This window comes from Anguilla rostrata, chromosome 2 (genome assembly GCF_018555375.3).
Source record: "Anguilla rostrata isolate EN2019 chromosome 2, ASM1855537v3, whole genome shotgun sequence".
Taxonomy (NCBI): Eukaryota; Metazoa; Chordata; class Actinopteri; order Anguilliformes; family Anguillidae; genus Anguilla; species Anguilla rostrata.
The window spans coordinates 50,679,337-50,702,249 of NC_057934.1; the positions used below are offsets into that span (position 1 = coordinate 50,679,337).

Sequence of the window (22,913 nt, forward strand, 5' to 3'; positions counted from 1 at the left end):
TGCGTCCTTACAGTAGGTGGTGGTAGCGCACACATTGGTGCCATAGCTGCCATTAAATATAAACAAGATCTAACCAAGAAAGTCTACAGTACTTCATAATAGTAGGTTTATTGGCATGTGGAAAAAGAGTATCAAAGCATGACACAATTTAATGTTGTATTTGAACAATAACAGGGGGATTGGAAAATTTGAAAGGCAATATACTGTACAGTAAAAGACTGCAAGGTCGCTAAAATCAGCATCAGCAGGGGGTCCACTGATTGCCCTTTGCTTTCTGTGTATCAGAGGGATGAGAGTAAGTGATTAATAATGCAAAGTGCAGTCCTGCCAAAGCTCCATGATGCTTAGCCTCTCTTTCTTTCTGTGGTGTGATCGATTTGGGGGACGTTCAGTAGAAGTGTGCAATGGATAGTTGACCAAGTTGTTTATCTAATGCTGACTGTCCATTTCAAAACGTATGTTTCAACAGTGTTTTGTCATGCTCAAAGTCATACAAAAACAAGGAAACCCTTTATAGCTGCAGAAGACAATCATTCATCTAACTCAGCTCCTTCTGGTGATCCTGTAAAATTTATGAGTAAGGAATTACTGATTAACACATATTTCAAACCAACCAATATATCTAAAAATAATTTTATAACAGTTGTATCAGTATTCTTAATTAGAATAGTTTCAAGTTTTCAAGGAGGAAATTCTGAGTAAAGTGTACTGTCATGTGCACGAGATAATTGTGTGTGTGTGTGGCGTGGTGGTGGTGGTGGGGGGGGGGGGGGGGGCTATGAGTTAATCTGGATTAAAAAGCGCTGCAGCCGTGCCATTAATAATCAGATTGGTGTGCAACAGTGTCAGCAAAGGCACTTCTGAATAGAGACAACTAACATGAAGGGGCGGGGGAAGATGAACGTATCACTGTTGCAATAGTGCTATACAGTGAAGAGCACTGGACTGAAGACATGTCAAGCAGAATGTGAATGGTACAGTCTTCTGCACACGCTGTGTCGAACGACAGAATCAAGAGATTAAGACCCGCTTAGTAGCAGCAGCCCAGCTGTAAAACATCAGGACGCTATAGGAGCTAGATGGCAACGATAAATCGTAACGGAAGTGTTATTTTACTGTAGATGTTTTGCCGAAAAACATGTAGCCGAGTACGAACGTTTCTACAACAAACAAACCAACACAGTTTTGTGATTTTGCCGGATATGTAGTTTTAAAAAGTGTCTTTAAAAAAAGAAATTCTATATCAAATAGGCTAATCCTCGAGAGTAGGCAGAAGCGCTGCTGACTCCTCCAATGCGATGTTTACAGCAAGCAGCACTCTAAATCAAACACCACTGAACATATGGGCTGGTCAACTGGAATAATAACATAGAACGCAACACTTCAGTTATTAGTGAGTGGGGGGACACGGGAGCGTATACTACAGCGATTGCCATGTTCAGGTGAGTTCATTTCTTCAACAACTCTGTGCACGCGCGTGTGTGCGCGCGTATTTAGATGATACAGTGAACGTTGTTTAACGTGTAAATTATACTCTGCTATGCAGGTTTCCTTGCTTTTTGTCGCTTTTTACGAGGATATACCTTGATTTTAAGTGGTCATGCATAAACACAGTATCTGTGGAGTTTAGAACTGTACTAGAGCTGTATTCGAGGAATAGTGATGACAAAGAGAATGTTGGAGATTCTGTTCTTAAACGGAAAATGTTTCCTTGGACCTTCATAAAACATTTCCTTCACAACCTTGGATTTTAAAGTAATCGGGGCAATAATGTGTGCAAACTCATGATGGTAGTAACGGCTATGGAAATGCCATATAACAATATAATTTATGAAAGTGAAACTATAAGACGTGGCAGTGTGCTAACATGATGCATACAAATAGAATTCACTTTACTTAGTTGCTTAGACATCCACGAACCAGTTGGAAAATAATATACATGCATTTCGTCTATGGAAAAAAAAAACTGGATAATAAGCAAATATTGACTTAATGAAAATAAAATGAGCTTTGAGCACTCATCTGTTGGTGGATATTAAGTAGGCTACAAAACTACACACTTGAATTTCAAGAGAGCCTTGATATTCCTGGAGATAATCTGTCCAGATTATAGCTCAGACTTCAAGGCTAGGCTATTCAGAATCATGTTGTTGATATGATGACATAGGCTAGCATGTCTTGCTGAGTGTATGTTATAGTATGGACAACTTGGAGCAGTGCTCTCAGGTGAATTTGAAGTGTAAATTAGGCATGCCGTCAGCAGTTTCACCTTCTCTAGCTTCTGTGACCACATTACTTCATTATCAAATTTTTGTGTCCTTTCTCAAATGCAGGAAAGATCCAATGTATACATAGGCTACATGCACGTGCATTTCCAGGATGTGTGTGTGTGTGTGTGTTTGTGTTTGTCCTATCCTTGTCCCCTCCACCATCATCAAATTACAGAAGACAATAAGGATTATTTCCCTCATTCCACATTTACATGTTTTACGATTTGACATTCATTCTCAGTACCAACAAGGTCCCAGGAGAGATGATGCAGAATTATGGAAATCAGTCCATCACAAGTGCATTGTGCATAATTATTATTGGAATGTCATAAAATATGAAAAGGCTGAAACTGCTGTTTAACATAAATATATGCACATTTTAATCAGTGATGATCTTACTTATTTTGACTGTTCAGTAATTACTAAAGCATATGTATGTCCCAGCAATTATTTTATACAGTATGCTTATTGTTTATGTATTGAATTTCACTTAGATGTACATTAGTCAATGCCAGATGTTGGATTGTGTCCTTTCCTGTCTTTTTTCCCTTGCTATTTGTGGCATCAGATAGTGCATTTAGCCCCAGGGGTATCCAGTCAGAGGTGAATTATCACAGCTCATCAGCTAAGATTCCACTTATAGATGTGGCATTCGAGCCTCCACAAAGGCCAGTGCTGCTGTAATCTCGGTTAATGCAATTTCATGTCTTGTTTCACTTCAACAACCTTAAATTGATTTGAAATGGCATTCCCTAGTGCCGACCTTTGTAACTGATAATTTACTCAAAACTGTGTCCTTGATAAAATTTGACAGTGATTCTGAAATGGCTGTTTATTTGTAATTGATTTTAATATTATTTCAATTTTAGTGCATGTTTCTGACTGGCCCGGAAATGTTTGTATGTGAGATTAGGGATTTTTTTTTTTTTTTTAATAGATATTTGCATTTTCTGGTGACCTGCCAGCTTCACTGTAGCTGGCACACGAGTGATCACAGCTTAGAGATTTAAAGCAAAAAAAAAAAAAAAAAACAACTGTAGTGTAAAGTTGTCCTTCCAGAGCCTGTATGAGCAAATTAATAGCAGATTGTTGCATTTATTCACAATTGTGATGGTAATTCTTTCCTAATTTGTCCAAGAGCAGCTGAAGCCTTTCCGTCTTCCCAGAGCCACAGAAAGACATGGTTTAGATGTGGTTGGTCCAGCCAAAGGACATAGCCTGTGTTTCTGTATGCCTAATGTTAGCCATGCTACAAACAAACTGACATCGAAAATGCATTTGACTGTGATACAGAAGAGTTTCAGCTACATTGCTGAACCTTACTTGTTCAAGTCTATATTTACAGATAAGGAGCTGTAACAGATGAGAGGTCAAAGAGGAAAGGTAAATTAAAAAGACACCCTGTTTAAGGACAACTAGCTACATCTGAAAAAAATCCTGATTGGCTTTTAATTATTTGTTTATTTTTTTGCTCTTTCTGCCTTTATATTCCAGTTTGGAATGCTCAGTCTTATATCAGCACTTATTATTGGATTCTCCACTTTCAATTCCAGAGAGCACAGACAAGCACATGCTCTCCTCTGAAGCATGCAGTGCCAAGTGTCACTTCTTATTACACTGCTGCTCACAAGTCAGGCTTGCACAGACAGAAAAAACACTTAATCTGCATCTTAATTGAAACAACCTCTCTTATTTCTTCATAGAGTTCTTTTACTTTTTTCTGGGTGATGGAAGATACATGGATTTTACATGTGTGGAGACTCATTTTATACCGCAGTGGAACAGGCCACAGTGTAGGTCTCTAAGCCTGAGATGGACTTTAAAAAATAGCATGTTAGTACAGGTACTGATCAAGAACACTCTCCAGGGTGTCAGCATGGATGTGTCAAAGACTACCATAAAGAGAACTACACCAGCATAACCTCAGGGGATTCATTACAAGATGCAAACCACTAATAAACCTCAAAAACAGAAGGGTCAGTTTAAAGTTTACTAAAAAGTACATTAAAAAATATCTTATAGACAGATGAAATTAACCTGCACCAAAAGAGATGGAAAGAGGAAAATGTGCAGAAAGAGAGGAACTGCTCATGATCCAAAGCATGCTGGAGGCTGTGACAGTTCTGCAATGGTGTGATTCGCTGAAATGTACATTAGATTTGCCTGCACCACATGTTCTGATGTGGGAGAAAAAAATAGGTAGGAATAGGTTAGAGAACATAATGTACTCATTCATCTGTTACTGGATGACTGGACACATCCTTCTACCTTCTCCTTTTCTCCGAATGTATGAATATATTATATGTGATCACAACACAAGTAGTGGGATGGCTATAAAGAGTGAGTGAGATAGAGAAATAGATAGATAGAGAGATAGAGTGAGAGAAAAAGAGAGAAAAATCTGAAAATCTGCTGGATTAGCGATGGATGTAATTCAGTGCAGCTGGCGTGTAAAATTATGGTGCTTCACAGGGCCATCTGGGGCAGGGCTTTAGCAACCTCTCTCACAAAAGCACAGCCCCTGTGGCCATTCATTTTTCTCTTTTTTTCACTGCAATGTCTGGACGTCAGGATAAATGCATACAATGGGCTGAGTATTTCAGTGCCCACATTGTGATGTGTTTAATGTAGTCTGCAGACTGCGACGCACTTTGCTTAAAGCACTCAGTTATTTCATTTTTTCATGTCCTATGAAGAAAGCAAAGAAGAATAGAATAGAAATTGAAAGAATAGACATACTTGAATTTTAATTTGTAGTTCCATGCATGACATTACAAGGATAGAAATGTAGATTAATTTATATAGTTATATAGAATTCCTGTGTATTTATTTGGGTAATTTATCATTATTCTATTTTTTTTTTACTTTTTTTACTGCATTTGCCTGTATGTTATTCATATATTTGTCCAGGTTAATACAGTTCTCATTTTACAGTGTCATTTTGCATTGTTTCATATTTAATGTAAACAATTCAGGTTAAATACTTTTCTAGCTAACACTTTTTGGTTGTCAGATCATTCTGAGAATGTTAGGTAAATAGTCTGGCTCCCTGGATATTTCTTGAATGTTATTTTTAATTCACATGGAGCACTACAGGAATAGCCTTTGAGTGTCATTCTGTTTTGTTATTCCAGATGGATATTCATGGTAATTGTGTCAAGAATTTCCTAAAGTTCAACAAATCTGTCATTTTAAAACTTAATTTTGGAACATTCTTAAAATGTCACTATCACATGTCCTTGATAACTAATCTTTTCATAACTATCTATCAGTGTGAATGCTAAGTATGTATGCATGAACCATTTTTGTGTGACTTTGGAAGACGATACACTGTAGAACATTTCATGTTAAACACAGATAGAGTATATTTTGCTTTGTAGAGTAGGTGCGATCTCTTTTGGAAGCTGCCAACTCTGTTACAGTTAAATTAACACTGAAATATTTTATGGTATTTGTTTTTGGATCTAGCTTAATATTCCCCAATGTTCTTGAATTGTTTATTGTTAGTCATGTTGCTTGGATGCGATGACTGATGCGAACACCTTCACCCTTCCCCCTCATGGGTTCCTGGAAAAAACATTAAACTAAAACCCGCTGGCCAACTTTTCAGATGGCCAGTTTCTCTGTCTTGCAGTGCTCTGACAAAAGAAACTCAAAAACTCCTCTTTCAGTGTGTGCTTTCTCAGTGTGTGCTCCCGGTCTTGGCCCTGTACCGTGGAAAAGAACAAACTTTTAAGCACCTGGGCTGATTAGATAACACAACCCAGGTGCTCTCTCCAGCAGTAGGTGGGGCTAAGACATATCCATTCCACAATACCGAATGCTGCAAATATAAAATATAATAGCATTTTTAATTGATGACAATAGTACATGGTTTTATTTTTTCCTGTTTAATCTAATACTAGGCTGGGTATTCTACCTCCACTTCAATCTGCAGCTTATCCAGACACTGTCCAGATAAATAAAGACTGTCCCAGGCAAAGAGCCGTCTTCCACATTAAAAAAAGAATAATTTTTTACATGTACATTTCTGACAGCAAGCTAGATAGCTAACCATCGGCCTAGCATATTATCAGCCTAGATGATATACTGCAGCTAGCAAGTCTTTGAACATATTTAATAGACATTGAATTCATATACAAACTGCAATATAAAGATATACCATACATCATAGCTGCTATTTTATTATTTTGACAAGTGAGAATCTACCTTTCCAGTTTGCAAGTGCTCCTTGGGTTTTAGGTCAGGTGATGTGTGTCACTGATGCAGTTAAGATTTAGAACAAAAGAAAAATAAGAACAAAAATTGTTTTACTACACATATGATATTGGATGACAAATTATTGACACAAAAATACTTATTACATGGAATTAGAATTGCTGCTCAAGAAAAATGAGCTGTGCACATCTGTGCATGGCATGATCTGAAATGCAAAGGTTTATGTGTCACCTAAAGGCATGGGAGTGGTAAATTGTAAATTATTTCTATTTAGGATATTCTGAATCCTCAATATTGTATATAAAAATTATAATCTCATATCAACACATCTTTTAAATTTTTATGACTGACCTTCTGGTACCCATCATGGCAGTCATATTATTAGGACGGAGTGTGGCACAGTGGGTAAGGAACTGCGCTTGTAACCGAAAGGTCGCAGGTTCGATTCCCGGGTAAGGACACTGCCGTTGTACCCTTGAGCAAGGTACTTAACCTGCATTGCTTCAGTATATATCCAGCTGTATAAAATGGATACAATGTAAAGTGCTATGTAAAAAGTTGTGTAAGTCGCTCTGGATAAGAGCGTCTGCTAAATGCCTATAATGTAATGTAATGTAATTATGAATGGCTTATTATGTGTCATACTATGTGTGGCACATCGAATGTGTGGATCATCATTTGTGACAAGTTTGAAAAACAGTTGTTACTGCACTAACTCCATCAAAAATATTGTTGACCAAGCTGTCATTTAGCCTGCTGTAAATGGAAAATCCCAACAAAAGCATTTCATAATCATATCTGCCACTCAGCTTTGCTGACAGGATTTTGTGGAGAGAGGTTTTTTGGCTGAATGTTTTTTTTTCTTTTTTTTTCCCCTGATATGCCTAGTTGTCTTAATATATAAAAGGCTCCCATAAGCATGTACTCAGAGCTATTAATTATGCATGTGACTGTTTTGTGGCTGTGTATTTGTTGGACATGTGTGTGTCTGTGCTGTAGGACTAATGCTGTTTTGTTGTTTTAGTAGGTCTATACACCATCAGTGTTTTGTGGAGGAGGGGGGATTACAGTAAATCTGCCAGCTGTTCTCAAAGCAGAATTTGTGCCATGACTGTATGAAGCAATTACATAATTGGGTGCCTATTTAACCCACTTAAAATGTAATAATTGACTCTGCTGGGTGAATAAATGAGAGTTCATTTCACTCTCTTCCTTCCCGTTTATCCTAATGATCTCTGGTATTACACTGGTCATTATGTCTCATGGCACCAGGACTCCCTTATTCTTTAGTGAATCTTGAGGTACTGATATCTGAACCAGCACTGTGTTATAAATAAATGAATCTTCATGGGTTGTATGTGGCCAGGATGTTGAGGATGCTGTTAGCTCAGGGGAGATTCTTCTTTTGATCTTTGCTGTGTTCTGCCAAGAGCTTGAGGGGAAAACCCTCCTCAAGTTAATGATTCTGATTACTTGATAGATCAAGTTCATACGTACATTTGAACACACACTGACATTTCTCTCATGCATACCACTGTTTTAATTTTGTTTTCTTGAGTTACTTACAGGATATCTTTTCTTGCATTTCCTTACATATTGTACTCCTTATTTCATAAAATAGAAATATAAACTTTGTAATATATGAACAAGGAAGAAAAAATATACATATACATTTTTATTGATTTTTTTATTGATAGCATCCCATGATGGATCTAATGGACTCATGCCCTCAGATGTAATTCTACAGATGTATGTTGTTGCACCTGCAACCAAACATGTGGATTAACCCAGCATCCCTAAACCTATTTGGTGACTGGTATAATCGACTTTCATTTGGGATTATATGTTTGCACTATAAAGTAATGGATTAAATTCTGCATGCTGCCCTACTTTTTGGTAGATGTCTGTACAAAAATGCTCTGCTATTTTTATGTGCCCATAGCCCACACTTATCCTGCTTGACAGTAAAGGGAAATTTCTCATTTGCTGCACAGGCAAGGGAAACAATTCTGTGCTGAGGCGAAAGCAATTAGCCAGTATTTAAAAGGCAAAATAGCATCCTATTGTTTTTGAAGCCTGAGGCCTCTTACTCAAAGGACATGCAGGAAAAGCCTGCAGGTAAACAAAGCATTTGTATATGAAAATAATGCTCTGTTGTCTATAGCTAAGTGTATGCTTTAATTTGCTTACTCCTGCTTTCTTTTTCCAAGGTGTCTTCTTTCTGCAATGCAAAGATAAGAAATGGCAGGAGCTCCAGAGAATGAGCTAGATCAGAGGCCGCCTTATGGTTACCAGAGACAACCCCTCAGTCCCCCTCCAGCACAGCCCCAGCAGCCTCTCCAGCAAGGCATTGTGATCCAGCTGACTGGCGCAGAGGGGGAATGGGACAATCTGGAAGACAGTGATCTGATTTTCACTTTGGAGGGTGAGGACAATGGACCTTCTGCCTTCTCCCCCAAAGAGAAGCCCAAAGCCCAAACAGACTGGCAGCCAGAAAAGGACAGTGACCACCACCCGTCTGCTTTCCATGTCCCCGTCTCCCCGTCTTCACCTGGATCTCTGGGTGACCTCTCCATCTCAGCTTCCAGCTTCCTCTCCCCTCACTCCTCCTCAGCCACTGCGACCATGGCCCCCGGTCCGCTGGGCAGCCTGGTGAAGTCCTTATCCACAGAGATCGAGTCCAAAGAGGCCTCCCTAAAGCCCAGGCCTCTCCTCAGCCTGGTGAAATCCATCTCCACTGAGATATCGCGTAGTGAACCTGAGGTGTCTCAGTCCAAGTCAGACTCAAGGCTCAACCTCCATCTCTGGAGGCAGTTGACCCAACCCAAGGGTTGCAATGGAGACTCCAGGACTGCTCCCCCCTCCCCCAGTAGCCTCTCCCCCTCTGAGCCAAAAGGTGGCTTCTTCAAGGTGGAGCTGGAGGACACTCGTCGCAAGCTGTCAGAGGCCATGCAGGAGCCCTTCAGTATGTTCAGCAAGATAATGGGTGATGAGAGCATAAGCAGCCCTAAACTGCAGAGGGCAATGTGGTCGTCTGACTCTCCCAGCTACAAGGGTGCCTGTGGAGAGAAATCGGCTGGTGACGTGGTGGTCACAGAGACCCATGGCAGGAGCAGTAAGAGGCTGGAGTGCGACTGCCTATCTGTGTGTGACACACCAGTGAGGCAGCCCCGGAGGGCCCCTCTGAGGCCGTTCCACTCTGCCGAGCTCAGCGGTAAACTTGAGATCTGTACCCACAGTGATCTTCTTCAGGCGGTTGAGGTGGAAGGCAGAGAACGGTCACATGGACTTTCAGTGCGCCCATCTCCACCTGTGCCAGGCATGTGGCTACTCTGTGTAGGTATGTTGGCCTATGGCTATTTCATCCTGCCTCTGCCCTCCTACGTATCTGGGCTGGTACTGGGCCTAGCCTGTGGCTTCATGGCAGGTCTGCTGCTAGTCCTCCTGCTGACTCCCCGGCATCTGACTCACATGCACAGGAGTGTCCTGACCCTGGATGAGCAGAACCTGTCCCACTGCCTCAATGGGGAACACAGGGAACCAGGGGTCCTAAAGGTGAGTTCAGAACCGCAAGGCTAGTGATATCTCAAGGGGCTACATGTACTTCCTTTCAAAGTGTGATGTAATAGCATCTCATTGGTTAAAACTACAGCTGCCTGTATGTCTGGTAATAATTTGTTTCCCATTGCTATGGTACAGTCTAAGGATATGTTTCTATATATCTTTACTGTAAATAGTTTCTATTTCCAATGCAAAACAGAATTTTTTGATTTATAAAACATTTTTTTCTGTTTCTGATTGTTAAATGTACCATAGTTAAAGGGGGATGGGGGGTGCTCCAGTTCATAAAACTTAGTTTAGTTAAAAATAAAAAGAGAGAGAGAGCGATGAAAAGTACAGTATGAGGATTTGGAAATGTATCTCATAATTAATTATATGCCATTGCTGTCATGGTCCTGTGTTCCTGTCTGTGTTTCCCTTGTTGGGCCGCCAGATGGCGGCACTTCTGTTTTGTGTCCTGCTTGTACCCTGTGTAATTGTATGATTGTCTTCAATTGTTCAATTATTGGTTCCTGGTTGTCTCGTTTTCCCTTCCCTTTCTGTGGCCTGATTGTTCATGGTGCCCTCCTGTGTCTCATCAGTGTCTGTCTATTTAAGTTCCCTTCTCCTGGACTCAGGTGCTGGATCCTTGGTTGTTGGTTGTGTTTGGTTGCGTGTCTCTGATCATGTTCCTGCCCTGTGTGTTCCTGCCATGTTCTGTTTTCCACGTGTTTTTGGACTTTTGGTTTTCCTGTGTTCCCTGTGTTTCTGAAGTTTTCCTTTGTTTTGAGGAGTTGCCCTGCGAGGCCTTTTGTTCCCTTTTGTTCCCTTTTTGTTAAGTAAAGTCTTTTGTTCTTACCATTTTGGAGTTTGAGTTTTTCCCCCTCTGCATTTGAGTCCTAACCCCCCACACACCCTGACAATTGCATTGCCAAGGAATATTAGGTTAGAAAATACAGTATTTGCCTGATTTAACGTGACTTCCTGTTTAAACCACGCCCACTCCTGGTCTTCTATCCGGATACAGATACAGATAATTTTTTTGGTTGAACAGATACAGATACAGATACAGATAATGACGTCTCTGCACACCCCTACCTTCTAGTGGGGGTTTCATTACAATCACTACATAATTTAAATTGACTGTCATTGTCACTGCATGTGATTCAACTAAGGGAAACCAATTGATATAGATTGTTCAGACAACTGTCTCACTTGTTAATGAAGCAAAAGGAGTACTGAGACCAAAGATAAGTTTCAGCAACATTTCTGCCCCTTCTATTCATAGGCTGCCAAATACACCGACTAGTACAGCTATACTTTCAATAGCTGGCTGGTACCTTTTCCCTCAAACTATGTAATCAGTTGAAATTGACAGTAGAAATGAACTGTTCATTCATCGTAGGAATGCCTTAAATTTTTCCCGTTCAGCTGGATTCTCCTTCATATCTGGTAGCATATCCTGCTCATTTCTCAGTGTGAAGTATCTCACTGTGTGGAGAATACAGTGAATGTCTTCGTAATGGCCTCTTATCGTAGACTAAGTCTTCTTTTGGTGAAGTAATTCAAAAGCATTTCCAGGTGCAGGTTAAGAGGATTAAGAATGAATCGCAACCTTTAGCCTGTCAAATGAGAGTGTAATTAAGATCAAGACTTCAATAACATTGTTATACTTGAACAAAAGAGGAAGCCCAGTTATATTTGCAATGAATTCCATTGTGACTGCAGCACAGGGAGGGAGGTGGGGGGCATCCCATAATTTGTTATGATTTCTTTCTTTTAAATTAGTGACCTCACTTTCAAAGAACATCGTGGCTGCAACGCTGCCATTGTGCTAATGTGATGTGAAAGGCCTGCCACCGCCTCCATGTCACCCTGACCAGAGACTGTGTAATACTGTGCTGTCTGTCAGGACCTCCTGCTCCAAGGCCCCTGACCAGAGACTGTGAAATACTGTGCTGTCTGTCAGGACCTCCTGCTCCAAGGCCCCTGCTGCAGACACACGCAGTGGAGCCTACATCTGTCAGTCAAGCATCTGTTCGTAATTAGGCTATCGAAGAGCAGCGACCCACTGACTCAACCAGCAGCATTCTTGCCCTGTGCTCCATAGGAAGGAACATTTTTCTTTTTCAGTCTATCCTTTGAGTGCAGAGGGTGATATCATAGGTATAAGCACATATGCTCTGTTCAGGTATCTAATATAACTACTGTTAATGAAATACATTCGAAATAAATTTACTCAGCCTTTTTTAGTAAAACAAATTTGCAGAAATTTGTCTTAGGGACTTTCTAAGAAATTGTAAATACAATCTTTTATTCTAGTCTCAAAAATAAATATGGATGGCTCCGGAGTAGAGTGATGTATAAACTGAAACATTGCTTTCTTATGGCAAAATGTGTCAAAATGCTGTTTCAGAGCAAGTTATAACTGAACGCCAGTGCAGCAGTGCAAAAACGCTGCTTCAAGGTTTGACGTGGTGCGCGTTCAGAAATGCTCTTCTGCATACCTCAGTTATAACGAGTGGTTATTTGAGTTACTGTTGCCTTTCTATCAGCTTGGACCAGTCTGGCCATTCTCCTCTGACCTCTGCCATCAACAAGGCATTTTCGCCCAGCGAACTGCCGCTCACTGGATATTTTCTCTTTTTCGGATCGTTCTCTATAAACCCTAGAGATGGTTGTGCATGAAAATCCCAGTAGATCAGCAGTTTCTGAAATACTCAAACCTGTTGTCTGGCACCAACAACCATGCCACATTCAAAGTTATTGTATTGGAAACATTTAGTGTCACTTATTGGAATAACTAAAAAGGTAGCAAAACATATAGGGTCAATAGGCTTTTGAACTTGTGTGGATCATGTTATAATGACAGTGTATATTCTGTATTTTTGTTGAAAAATGGAATTAGTCACAAGTTATAATTAATTACGCAAACTATTTTATTATAAAAGGCGGTCCACTATAAAAACAGTTAAGATTTTAAAAAGACGTTAAGAATAAGGATACGCTGCATAACATAAACAAAATATATTTCCTGAAGGTATATACAACAGATGGAAATATGACTGTACTGTGTTTCTGTCAGACAGCTGAAATTATTGCTGCCAGGCCCGTAAAAATTGACTCTGTGACTCAAATTACTGTTTGATATTACCACTGAATATATATGCATTTATTTATTTCTTTGTTTGGAAGAAATGTGTTCATTCACTTGGTCTGCAACTAGGTTTTTTGCATTGTCCTGAATTTTGAAAGAGCGGGGAATATTTGTCAGTGTATTAAGGTGGGGAAAAGTGGGCAGCAGAGATTGTGTCAGCATTGGGATATCTGATCTGTTACAGGGCTGGATGAGTGAAATGCATGCCTACGACCCAGAGACCTACCACCCATCTCTCACCCACTCCGTGTATGTCACCCTGGAGGGCTCCTGCCTACGCCTGGATTACCCCAGCAATAGCATCCCTCGCCGGGCCACCTTTGACAAGCCGCCCCATGAGACTGTCTTTGTCAGATCGCGCTGCTTCCAGCTGGCCAATAGCAAGGTGATTTAATTTCCTTGCAGGTCTTTGTAGTTCTCTGTAATGCATTTTAGGTGGTTTTCTGTGCACAAGGCTAAAAGCAAAGTGTACTGTGGTAACATTGTGGACATTTAAGTATTTATTGAGGATTATGGCTCTGAATTTATAATGACAAAGATGAATGTGACGATGATGATGATGGTGGTGGATTTGATTTAAATAGTGCCTTTCATGATCTCATGATCTAATATAAAGCTTTTCATGATATTTTCAGTGAAGGGGGGACGTTTGGCTCAATCACCTCAAATGCATGGCACCCACCTGGGAGATTCATGACTGCTAGTTTGTAACTGCAGCTGAGTTGGAGAGGGAATTATTAAGATTATTAACCTTGCCCATCATTTTGCAACAGGTATTTCTGTTGCCTCCGGCTCTGGCACGAAAAAGGGTCTGGAATAAGAAGTATCCCATCTGCATTATGCTGGCCAAAGGACAGGATGGGACAGAGGAAGACGCTGTAGAGGAAGTTGATGAAGAGCAACAGAGAGCTGACCAAAAGACACCACCTGTTATCCAGTCAGGCTTCCCTGCCATTCTCTACCTCTTTAGCAGGACAGGAAGAGAGAAGGAAGAATGGTTTCAGCACATCCTCTCTGCTTCTCTGACTAAAGGCAAAGAAAGCCACAGCTTATGTAGCTCTAGGCTTGGTAAGGCAGTTTTCTGCATAAGAATAACCATAAACCAAAGCATGGTTTTAACATTGTTTCATATTTATTTCATGATGTTCTTAAAAAATTAGATTTGATACTTTGGGGATCACCAAAGTTATGCTTTGATTCTGCTCACTTGTGCATGAGTAGCTACCGGGTTCTCCACTCTCTCCAGATGTGTCTGGCCCGTGTGGGTGCAGTCCCTCAGGCCGAGCGCAGTGCAGTGGGGGATCCAGCAGGGGGAGTGCTGAGGACATTCCCTCCCTACTGCATCTGCGGGATCTTGCTGGCAGCGTGAGGGAGAAGATCCTACTGGATTACCACACCTACATGTCCCACTTCATCAGCTCAGATAGTGGAAGCCATCTCCCCAGCCCCTGCCACAGTGCTGAAGGCAGTCCCACAGCCCAGAAGGTGAGAAAAGTCCAGTATGGATGTCCATGCTGGAGCACTCGGGCAACAAGCAAATAAACATGGCACATCAACAAAAGAAAATGGCATTGTCCTTGGAAATTAATCAGAATCAATCACATTTAACACCCATGATGTCAGCTCTAAAAGCATAATGCCACATTAGCAGTGCTGTCAGGTGGCATTCCAGTCAAGTAATTGCCCAACTACTGCTGCATACGGGTTTATTTTATTTCCAGCTTTACATCTGGGAGTATAATCATTGTTCCGCCTCAGCTGAGCAGAAAATGAACAAGTGAAGGGAGGGGCTTTACTGTCACATACACCATAATTAAAAAGCTCGAAAGAGTGCTGCCAAGCCTTGCTGTGTTGATGAGATTGCCAGTTGATGAGCTGATCACCTAAAATACTGTGTAATTATTTGAGGATGTGCCCAGCTTCAGTCTGACAGATTACTGGATCTGTCAGGGTAATGCACTCGTTTTTGCCATGAAATTAGAAACCTGAGCAACAGACCCCTGTAATCACTCAACCATGACTAAGACTTGTCTGACTTGCATCAAAAACATATCATCTGACCCAGTTATCCCTCTGTGGACTAGCTGTGAATTGGCTGCACTGTCAGAGTTGAATATATTGGTGGCAGTGGTGGTTTGTAGCCTTTTCAAATAATTGATGCATGATTAAGCTTCCTGTGACATCTGTCCCCACAGTTGTTCTGTGAGTACTCGGGCAACCATGTTGAACCTCAGCCTGCCTGGATCAATGCACTCATAGGAAGAATCTTCTGGGACTTCCTTCGTGAAAAGTATTGGTCAGACCAGGTTGCCCATAAAATTCAGAAGAAGTTGAGCAAGATCAAGGTGAGTGATAGTCTGATGGTTAGAACATCAGGCTATAGCATAGAACACAAACACTGAGTAGCTGGGGGAAACAATGCAAGACATGAACTGCAGGCTGGAAGTATGGAATCATTTAATGTAGGTTTTACACTGCTGGATCAGTGAAGGTGAGTCAGAAGTCGGTCCAGCTCACTTCATATATCTAATTCTTTGTTGCCTCCACATATTATAATGGAATACTAAGCAGGTCCCAGCTCTGAAGTTGTGTGCATGGCTTCCATTGATAAATTGTTAGTTCAGCAGTCAGCAGTAGCTTTGTGTAGGCAGCCTCACACATAAAGCCAAGCATGATCTGAGCAGTGCAGCTGTGCTGCTAGAGCTTGCAGTGTGCCCATCAAGGCAATTGGACAAGCTATTTCAATGCATTATACGGTTACAAGACAGCCAAGCTGTCACTGATGCAGGCATAGTCATTCTGGAGGGCCTACCTGCAGCCTACTCAGCTCCTCTAGTCAGTCTGTCACATAGCAAAGAACTGCATCCAGGTCTAGTTGTAAGGATCACCTTTACACCCTTTCATTTCAGCCTGTCATTGATTTTGATGAAATACCTGTCATATAGGATTATTCCTAATATTACCATTCTTTGCTTATACCTTGTTTCCCACATATGCTCAAACATAACATTAAAGCAATCACTTAAATGCTTCAAACTCAAATTTTATACCATATGTCATAACTGGATTTTATTGATGTAATATCAGGTCAAAGCTTCTGAAAGCCCCTTCATCCTATAAAGCAAACAGAACGCTGTGCATTTCTTGTACATTGTTTTCAGTATACCTTTGATTAAACATATGTATAATGTATCATGATGCGCTAGCTGTGGAATACATCTACTAGCTACATTTGATTCCAGGTTATAACTTTTAAAATATTTCCATATACTTTAATAAGAAAAATAATAAATCAAACTGGCAACACTCTTCCACTGTAGCCCCAGGGGCTGTTCTCACAGGCCGTGGTCATCGCCTCTGTGTTTTTCAATGGGATGCTTGCAACAGGAATTTTGAAACATACTGCATCTCACGGTCACGTTGCCACCTCATGACAGTTGGATTTTGCCATGTGGACGCTTGGCATAACAATACACAGCCACACAGGCTTTAGTTCTCTCCATTATTGTTGTTTTTGCGATCAGCTGCTGGTGACGTCTTGCGGGTAATGTTGCCATGGAAATGATTGGACATGCCTGCTGAGCAACCACCTCTCTGACCAATATCTAATAGGTTGGGAGGGCCGCAGCTTGTAAGAACGGCCCCTTAGGTACAGCAACATGATTAACCTCTGTGCAAAAAAATAAAAAAGAGTAAAAAGAGTAGCAAATGAATTGCTTCAGTTTAGGATGCTGGGACATTTATGTCATTGTCTCTGGCATGCTGTAATGTGTCATTCACACTCACAAATTGTCACCCAGATGAGTCAACTGATAATAGATTCCAATTTTTATGAAAATGTGATTTCGTAGAAGACACTGGATCACACATCTTATCAGCTCAGCCCAAGCAGTGATAAGAAATACAGTGGTATCAGTAGCAGACTGATAGTGAGTAGGCAATAGCATAGCAATCAGAGAACAGCATGGGGAAAATGTGTGTACAACGTAGTATGTACTATGTAGTATGCAGTAGGTAGTATGTACTAAATGGTATGCATTCGGTAGTATGTACTAAATAGTATGCATTAGGTAGTACGTACTAAGTAGTATATGCTAGGTAGTATGTACTGAGAGGAAACTGGATTGAGGATTTTTTTTGGATTGCAAAAACGAATGTACCAAATGTACAGATTTTTTTGCCACACACATTATCATAATTGTACTGCCTATTTGCCCACAGTTTCAGTTTCCCCACAAACTTCTTGATGGACACAACTTCCTGTGATATTACTGGTACATTTGATTAGCTGTACAAAGCTGCTATGTGTTTACTCTTGTGTCTCTATGCAGTTGCCGTACTTTATGAATGAGCTCACTTTGACTGAGTTGGACATGGGCACCAGCATGCCTCAAGTGTTGAGCACCTCCAAACCTTCAGTCAACCACAGAGGTGAGGTCAGGCTTGAAGACGACCTGATGGCCTGATTTATTAAAAAACAGACTTCAAGATATTAAAGGGAAAGATGCAGTTACCACATGATCATTTTCTGTACTGCGTGTGAGCTAAGACATTCCTTTCCTCCCTTTTATGATTGTGTATGCTGGAGTATGTGTTGTGTTTGTGTGTCTGTGTGACTGCGTAAGCACTCAGTGAGGCTCAAGCAGGATTACCCAGTCCCTATATTAAGCTTTAATAAGTAAGCTGGCATTGTCAGGGGTAGACTGTGTGCCCTTTGCTCTTCCCAGCCTGTCTATTTGCCCCTGTTATGCAACTATGCACGTCACACTCCTGGGAACACATCAGACTTCTGCTCTGCTTTCATGCACATCATTTATTCTTTTACATGTAGGGCTCACAGTCTGTTCTGAATCCCTCTTCAGCTTTCATAAAGAGCCTGGCACATATTCAAAAATATTTTCAAGATCAGACCAGCTCCATAATCAGTACTTTACATGAAAGCTAATCATGGACTGTACGATTCACTTTGGTTTCAAATGCCTTGATGTACTGTAGGTGACTGTGAATTAGCTGTATAAATTTAGAAGATGTCACACACTGCCAGTCCCATTATGCAGACATCCTTGTGTTACTGTGTTGCAGGACTGTGGCTGGAGCTGCAGGTGGTTTACACAGGCTGCATGCAGATGACACTTGAGACCAAGATGAATCTGTGCAAGCTGGGCAAGGACAGCGGACTGGAGGCGGACAGCGTGCCGGAGACAGACAGCATGGCGTAGGCTTGCTTCCCTTCAATCCCCTCTGTCCACAGAAAATGACATCAAATAAGAAAGAGTGCTCTTTCTGCCTTGGGCCACAGCCAAAAGGAGTAGCCGCTATTTGTAGATAATAATGGAATGGTCAACACTGTTCATCTCATCTCATTCAATCCTGCAACCAGAAAACACATATCAGCCAACATCACGCTGCTGTACCTCTTAACACAGTCAAAATAGATTCAGTCGTAGCTCACCACACGTCAGCTAACAGCGTGCTGGATTTGGATCTCTTCCATCATCTACTTTTCTGTTATATCTTGAGCCTGAAAAAGTGGTGCTTTCTGTCAAAGTGATGAGTAACCACCTCTTCCCTTTCCAAGACAAACTAGCCTTTTATGCTTTCAGCAAAATGTCTGTAGCTTTGTTTTGTATTTTCAATGCCTTTCATTTTTCAATGTGCAGAAAATAAAGAATTTTGCCTTTGAAATAATTCCCATCCTGTAATCATACCACAAGGTGTTTCAGTGTTGTTTTAGATGGAGCGTAGGCGAGTATCACACTGCATAGCTGTGACTGACAGTGTGTTGTGTTCAGCTCCAGGCCACGGCTGTGTGTTCTGGCTGACAGTGATGAGGAGTCTTCAGGTTCCTCAGATGAAGAGGAATTACCCCCCTCAGAGCCCCAAGGGAATCTGGGAGAAAAGAGTGCTCCACCTGGCACTGAAAGGTTATTGTCATTCTCAATAATGAGTCTCACTTGTTCTGTAAACCGTAGTCTGGGTGATTTATTAACACTGCATGACATTTTGGTTGAAAAACATAGTTATGACGTGCCAGAAAATACACAATATGACAAAAAGTATCTGGACACCCCTTGGTCTGGGGTTGTTTTTCATTTTTCAAAAGGTGAACTCAGTGTTAATGCCCATAATTTTGGATGAGATGTTGGATGTCAGGTGTTCGCATACTTTTGGCCATGTGGTGTATTTTCCTCTTTCTCCTCTTGCAGTCATGGTGGTGGCAGTACAAGCAGGAAGATTCTGAGGTTTGTTGACAAGATTGCCAAGTCCAAATACTTCCAGAAGGCCACAGAGAATGAATACATCAAGAAGAAGATTGAAGAGATGTCCAATACTCCCCTGCTGCTCGCTGTGGAAGTACAGGAGCTGTCTGGAACCTTGGCTGTTAATATTCCACCTCCCCCCACTGACAGAATATGGTACTGCCCATCTCCTCTCAAAATCTCATATTTTATGTTTACCTGTAACATTCTACTCATGAAAAAGATGCCTTTTGTTGTCATTTGTATGAAACTAGGTACTATTAATATTGAAACTATTAATTTTTTCGCTCCATGTAAAAATCTTCAGTGCTGCCAATCACGTTTCTTAATTGTTAACCTCAATAGGTCTGTTGACCTGACGCCCTTATCCATGTCGTTCGTACATTGTAAAGCAACTGTAATAATTTGAAACAAAATCTAAATCACCACCTTTAGTCAGTAGTCAGCCAGTAGTGCCCAGTTTTGTAAAACATCCATGAACCTCTAAATCGTTCAAAAGAAACAATTTAAATGATTCAATCTAATGTAACATGGTTGGTACAGTATGTACTGCTAGCAGGAATAGGAATTTCACCATTTTCAATTACTTGTGGTACAGGTATTTATATTACAGTGTAGTGAACTCGATAAAAATGGTGGATACAAAGCTATGGTATACATGTCAAATAACTGAAGATGCCAAGATTGATAAATGGCCTCATTTAATAGTTCAGTAGTTGCCTCACTAAATACTTCTTTTTTTTTTGCATGTGTGTGTGCGTGCAGGTACAGTTTCTGTGTGCCTCCCAGACTAGATCTACATGTACGTCCAAAACTTGGTGAGAGAGAGGTCACCTTCACTCATGTCACCGAGTGGATCGAGGGGAAGTTACAGAATGAGTTCCGGGTTAGTTACAGTTCTTAAAATAGTAGATTTACTGTTTAAAAAGTAATATACTGCAGCTAAATCATCAAAGCACGGTAAACTATGAATCATAACACCTTTCCATCTTCAAGCATCTTCCAGTTGGTTGTGATGTGATTGTATGTGATTCCTGTTTTACTTGCACTTTTGAATAATATTTCAATTCCTGATGACTTGTTTAAAATTACAGTTAAATGCATCCTAATAATGAAATCAGTTTTAAACTATATTAAACGGATATTTTTCTATTTGGTTTCGTTTTAAAATGAAGGAAATATATTGTAGAGACAGTTGCATGTGTTTGTATTTTTTGAATATACAGGGAACTCAGTTGATGATGTTTATGTGTAACTTGTGCTGGGTGCTTGTCTCATCTTCTGAACACTTTCACAAGTGTTTTTTTCCCTTTCAACTGCAGAAAGTCTTTGTGATGCCGAACATGGATGATATCTATTTGCCTCTCATGCACTCGGGTTTGGACAGTCCTCCAGCATCGCAGTACTCCCCAGCTGAATCATTGCGGCAGTCCTCCTTGGACTCGCTGGAAAAGGCAGTGAAGGAAAATGCGGCATAATCTATGTAGTACCTCTCTGAGGTATGTGGAAATACTGACTCAAACTGCGAAGCACCTCCATTGGAAACGGCACTAAACTACAGAACCAGTGAGCAAGCTTCTTTTTGAGGCCTTGCCCCCCCCCCCTTTTTTAGCATTAACGCCATGGCATTGTGCTAGCTGAAAAAGCCCATGGAATTTGCATGTAGATAGGGAATATACACACCCTGGATTAGGTCAAGATACACTTGGAGCCCTTGGAATCCCTGCTACACCATAACTGCAAGACTTACTCTGCGCTCAGAACCTGAACTGAGGAAGCACTGTTGTAAAAAAAATTTAAAGAATAAAAAAAAGATTCAGATATGTGCACATGTGCCATACATTATGCAGAGATATTTTTTTAGGTGTGCATCTCATTGAAATGATCCCGATGCCAATTGAAAGAGAAACTGCCTCATTTATCAAGGGCACTGGACAATGCAGTGAAGGTGCAGTCCCTATTCTTTGCACTCTTAAATGCATATCCAGTTGTGTACCTGTTGCATATTTGGTGATGTAACTGAGTACTGTAGGATTTAATAAGAGAGTTGTTGCATCAAAGTGTGACTTTTGCAACATAAGCCCTCTTTCCACTATCAGCTTGAAAAGACGTACAGTTTTTCATTGGTTTGATTAACCCATCCAGCACAAACAATGGTGATGTTGGTGATTCCTGCTCTTTAGTCTTGTACTTTTTAACAAATCCAGTTTACAGCCATCGCATGTATTTTCATACAGTTTGCTCTATGTATTCCTTTTTATAGACAATAAATGTGATAAAGGGGCTGCTGTGGAGTTTGTTCACTGCTATGTAGTCCTGTCATTGGCTGTCTTTCAGTGCAGTACCTCAGTGGGGCTGTTCCATGGTAGTTTGCTATTTCACTAGTATCTACTTCTTATTTATTTTCATGCACCGTGTCCAAATTCTTGATAATCCAGGAAGTGCAAATAATCCCATAAGTTTTCATGCCACACATAATGTGTGTGAAATGGGAACCATATAATAAACCATGCAATCATAGCCCCGTTCTCCTTTATAATATGGCAGTTGCATCTACAGTCCTTTCATGGCATGCAGAGAAGATGCAGAGCCCAACCAAAGCTTTAACATAATATTACATTATAAGACAGTAGTGCATCACTTGTATCTCTGGATAAATTGTCAAGTATACTTGTCAAGTGCCTGCTATGTGATGTTGGCTATCTTGTGAACATCTGTTATTATACTCACCCTGTAGTATGAATATTATATGACTGACATAAATGTCAATAAGGAACAAGCAACACTGTTCCTACTGATATGCCATCACAGTAATTATTAATGACTTGAGGAAATTGCCTGGAGTCAAACACCACAGTTGTTGCAGATGGTGTGTGGATCAATAAGTACTCAACTTCACCTCAATAAAATATATTTTGAAGTATTTGTTATAGGATAAAATTTATTAATATTATTTTATAAATTGTATTACTTCAAGTTCAAATTGGACCCAATATAAACTGTTTAATATAGCCACATCCCTAAAAGGGCAAATCTGATTTTGAAAAGGGCTGAATTTTAATACAAGGGAAAGTTTTTCTGTTGTAGGCTTAATAATGGTTGCAATGAATGTGGGCTTACAACACATAAAATAAGTTAATGAGGATTCCCACCCCCTGGTGGTCAGTGAAATAAATGCACCATGGAATACACGAACTTTAAAAGGGCTGTACCTGATTGAGATGTCCAGTTGGTAATCGTTACGCACAGGGCCGGCCCAAGGTTTTTGGGGGCCCTAAACAAAAAGTCTATATGGGGCCCTCTGTTTCGGTCGAAAACCACCCCCCAAGCCACAGCCAGCAAGATTTGGCACCAATAGAAATATATTTAGATTAATGAAAAAGCCATTGTCTTAGGGAACACAATTATTTATTAAAAAAATATATATTTATATATATCTTGGAGGGAGGTCCCCCAAACTAATCGCGG

General features: G+C 40.6%; 1 protein-coding gene across 1 annotated transcript; it reads left to right on the forward strand.

Moving 5' to 3' along the window:
* Positions 1-843: 843 nt before the first annotated feature.
* On the forward strand, positions 844-22,024 carry tex2l (testis expressed 2, like). Its single transcript, XM_064322878.1, has 12 exons — positions 844-1,442; positions 8,699-10,043; positions 13,370-13,570; positions 13,959-14,253; positions 14,432-14,670; positions 15,381-15,530; positions 17,517-17,616; positions 18,268-18,400; positions 18,978-19,109; positions 19,392-19,601; positions 20,211-20,331; positions 20,768-22,024. The coding sequence occupies exons 2-12, from the start codon at positions 8,730-8,732 to the stop codon at positions 20,921-20,923; spliced, it is 3,051 nt and encodes a 1,016-aa protein (XP_064178948.1). The 5' UTR covers positions 844-1,442; positions 8,699-8,729; the 3' UTR covers positions 20,924-22,024.
* Positions 22,025-22,913: the final 889 nt, after the last annotated feature.

Coding starts and splice junctions, on each gene's coding strand:
- tex2l (XM_064322878.1), top strand. CDS start 8,730: ATGGCAGGAGCTCCAGAGAATGAGCTAGATCAGAGGCCGCCTTATGGT. Junction 14,671..15,380: donor GCAGTCCCACAGCCCAGAAG/GTGAGAAAAGTC, acceptor CTGTCCCCACAG/TTGTTCTGTGAGTACTCGGG. Junction 20,332..20,767: donor AGTTACAGAATGAGTTCCGG/GTTAGTTACAGT, acceptor TTTCAACTGCAG/AAAGTCTTTGTGATGCCGAA.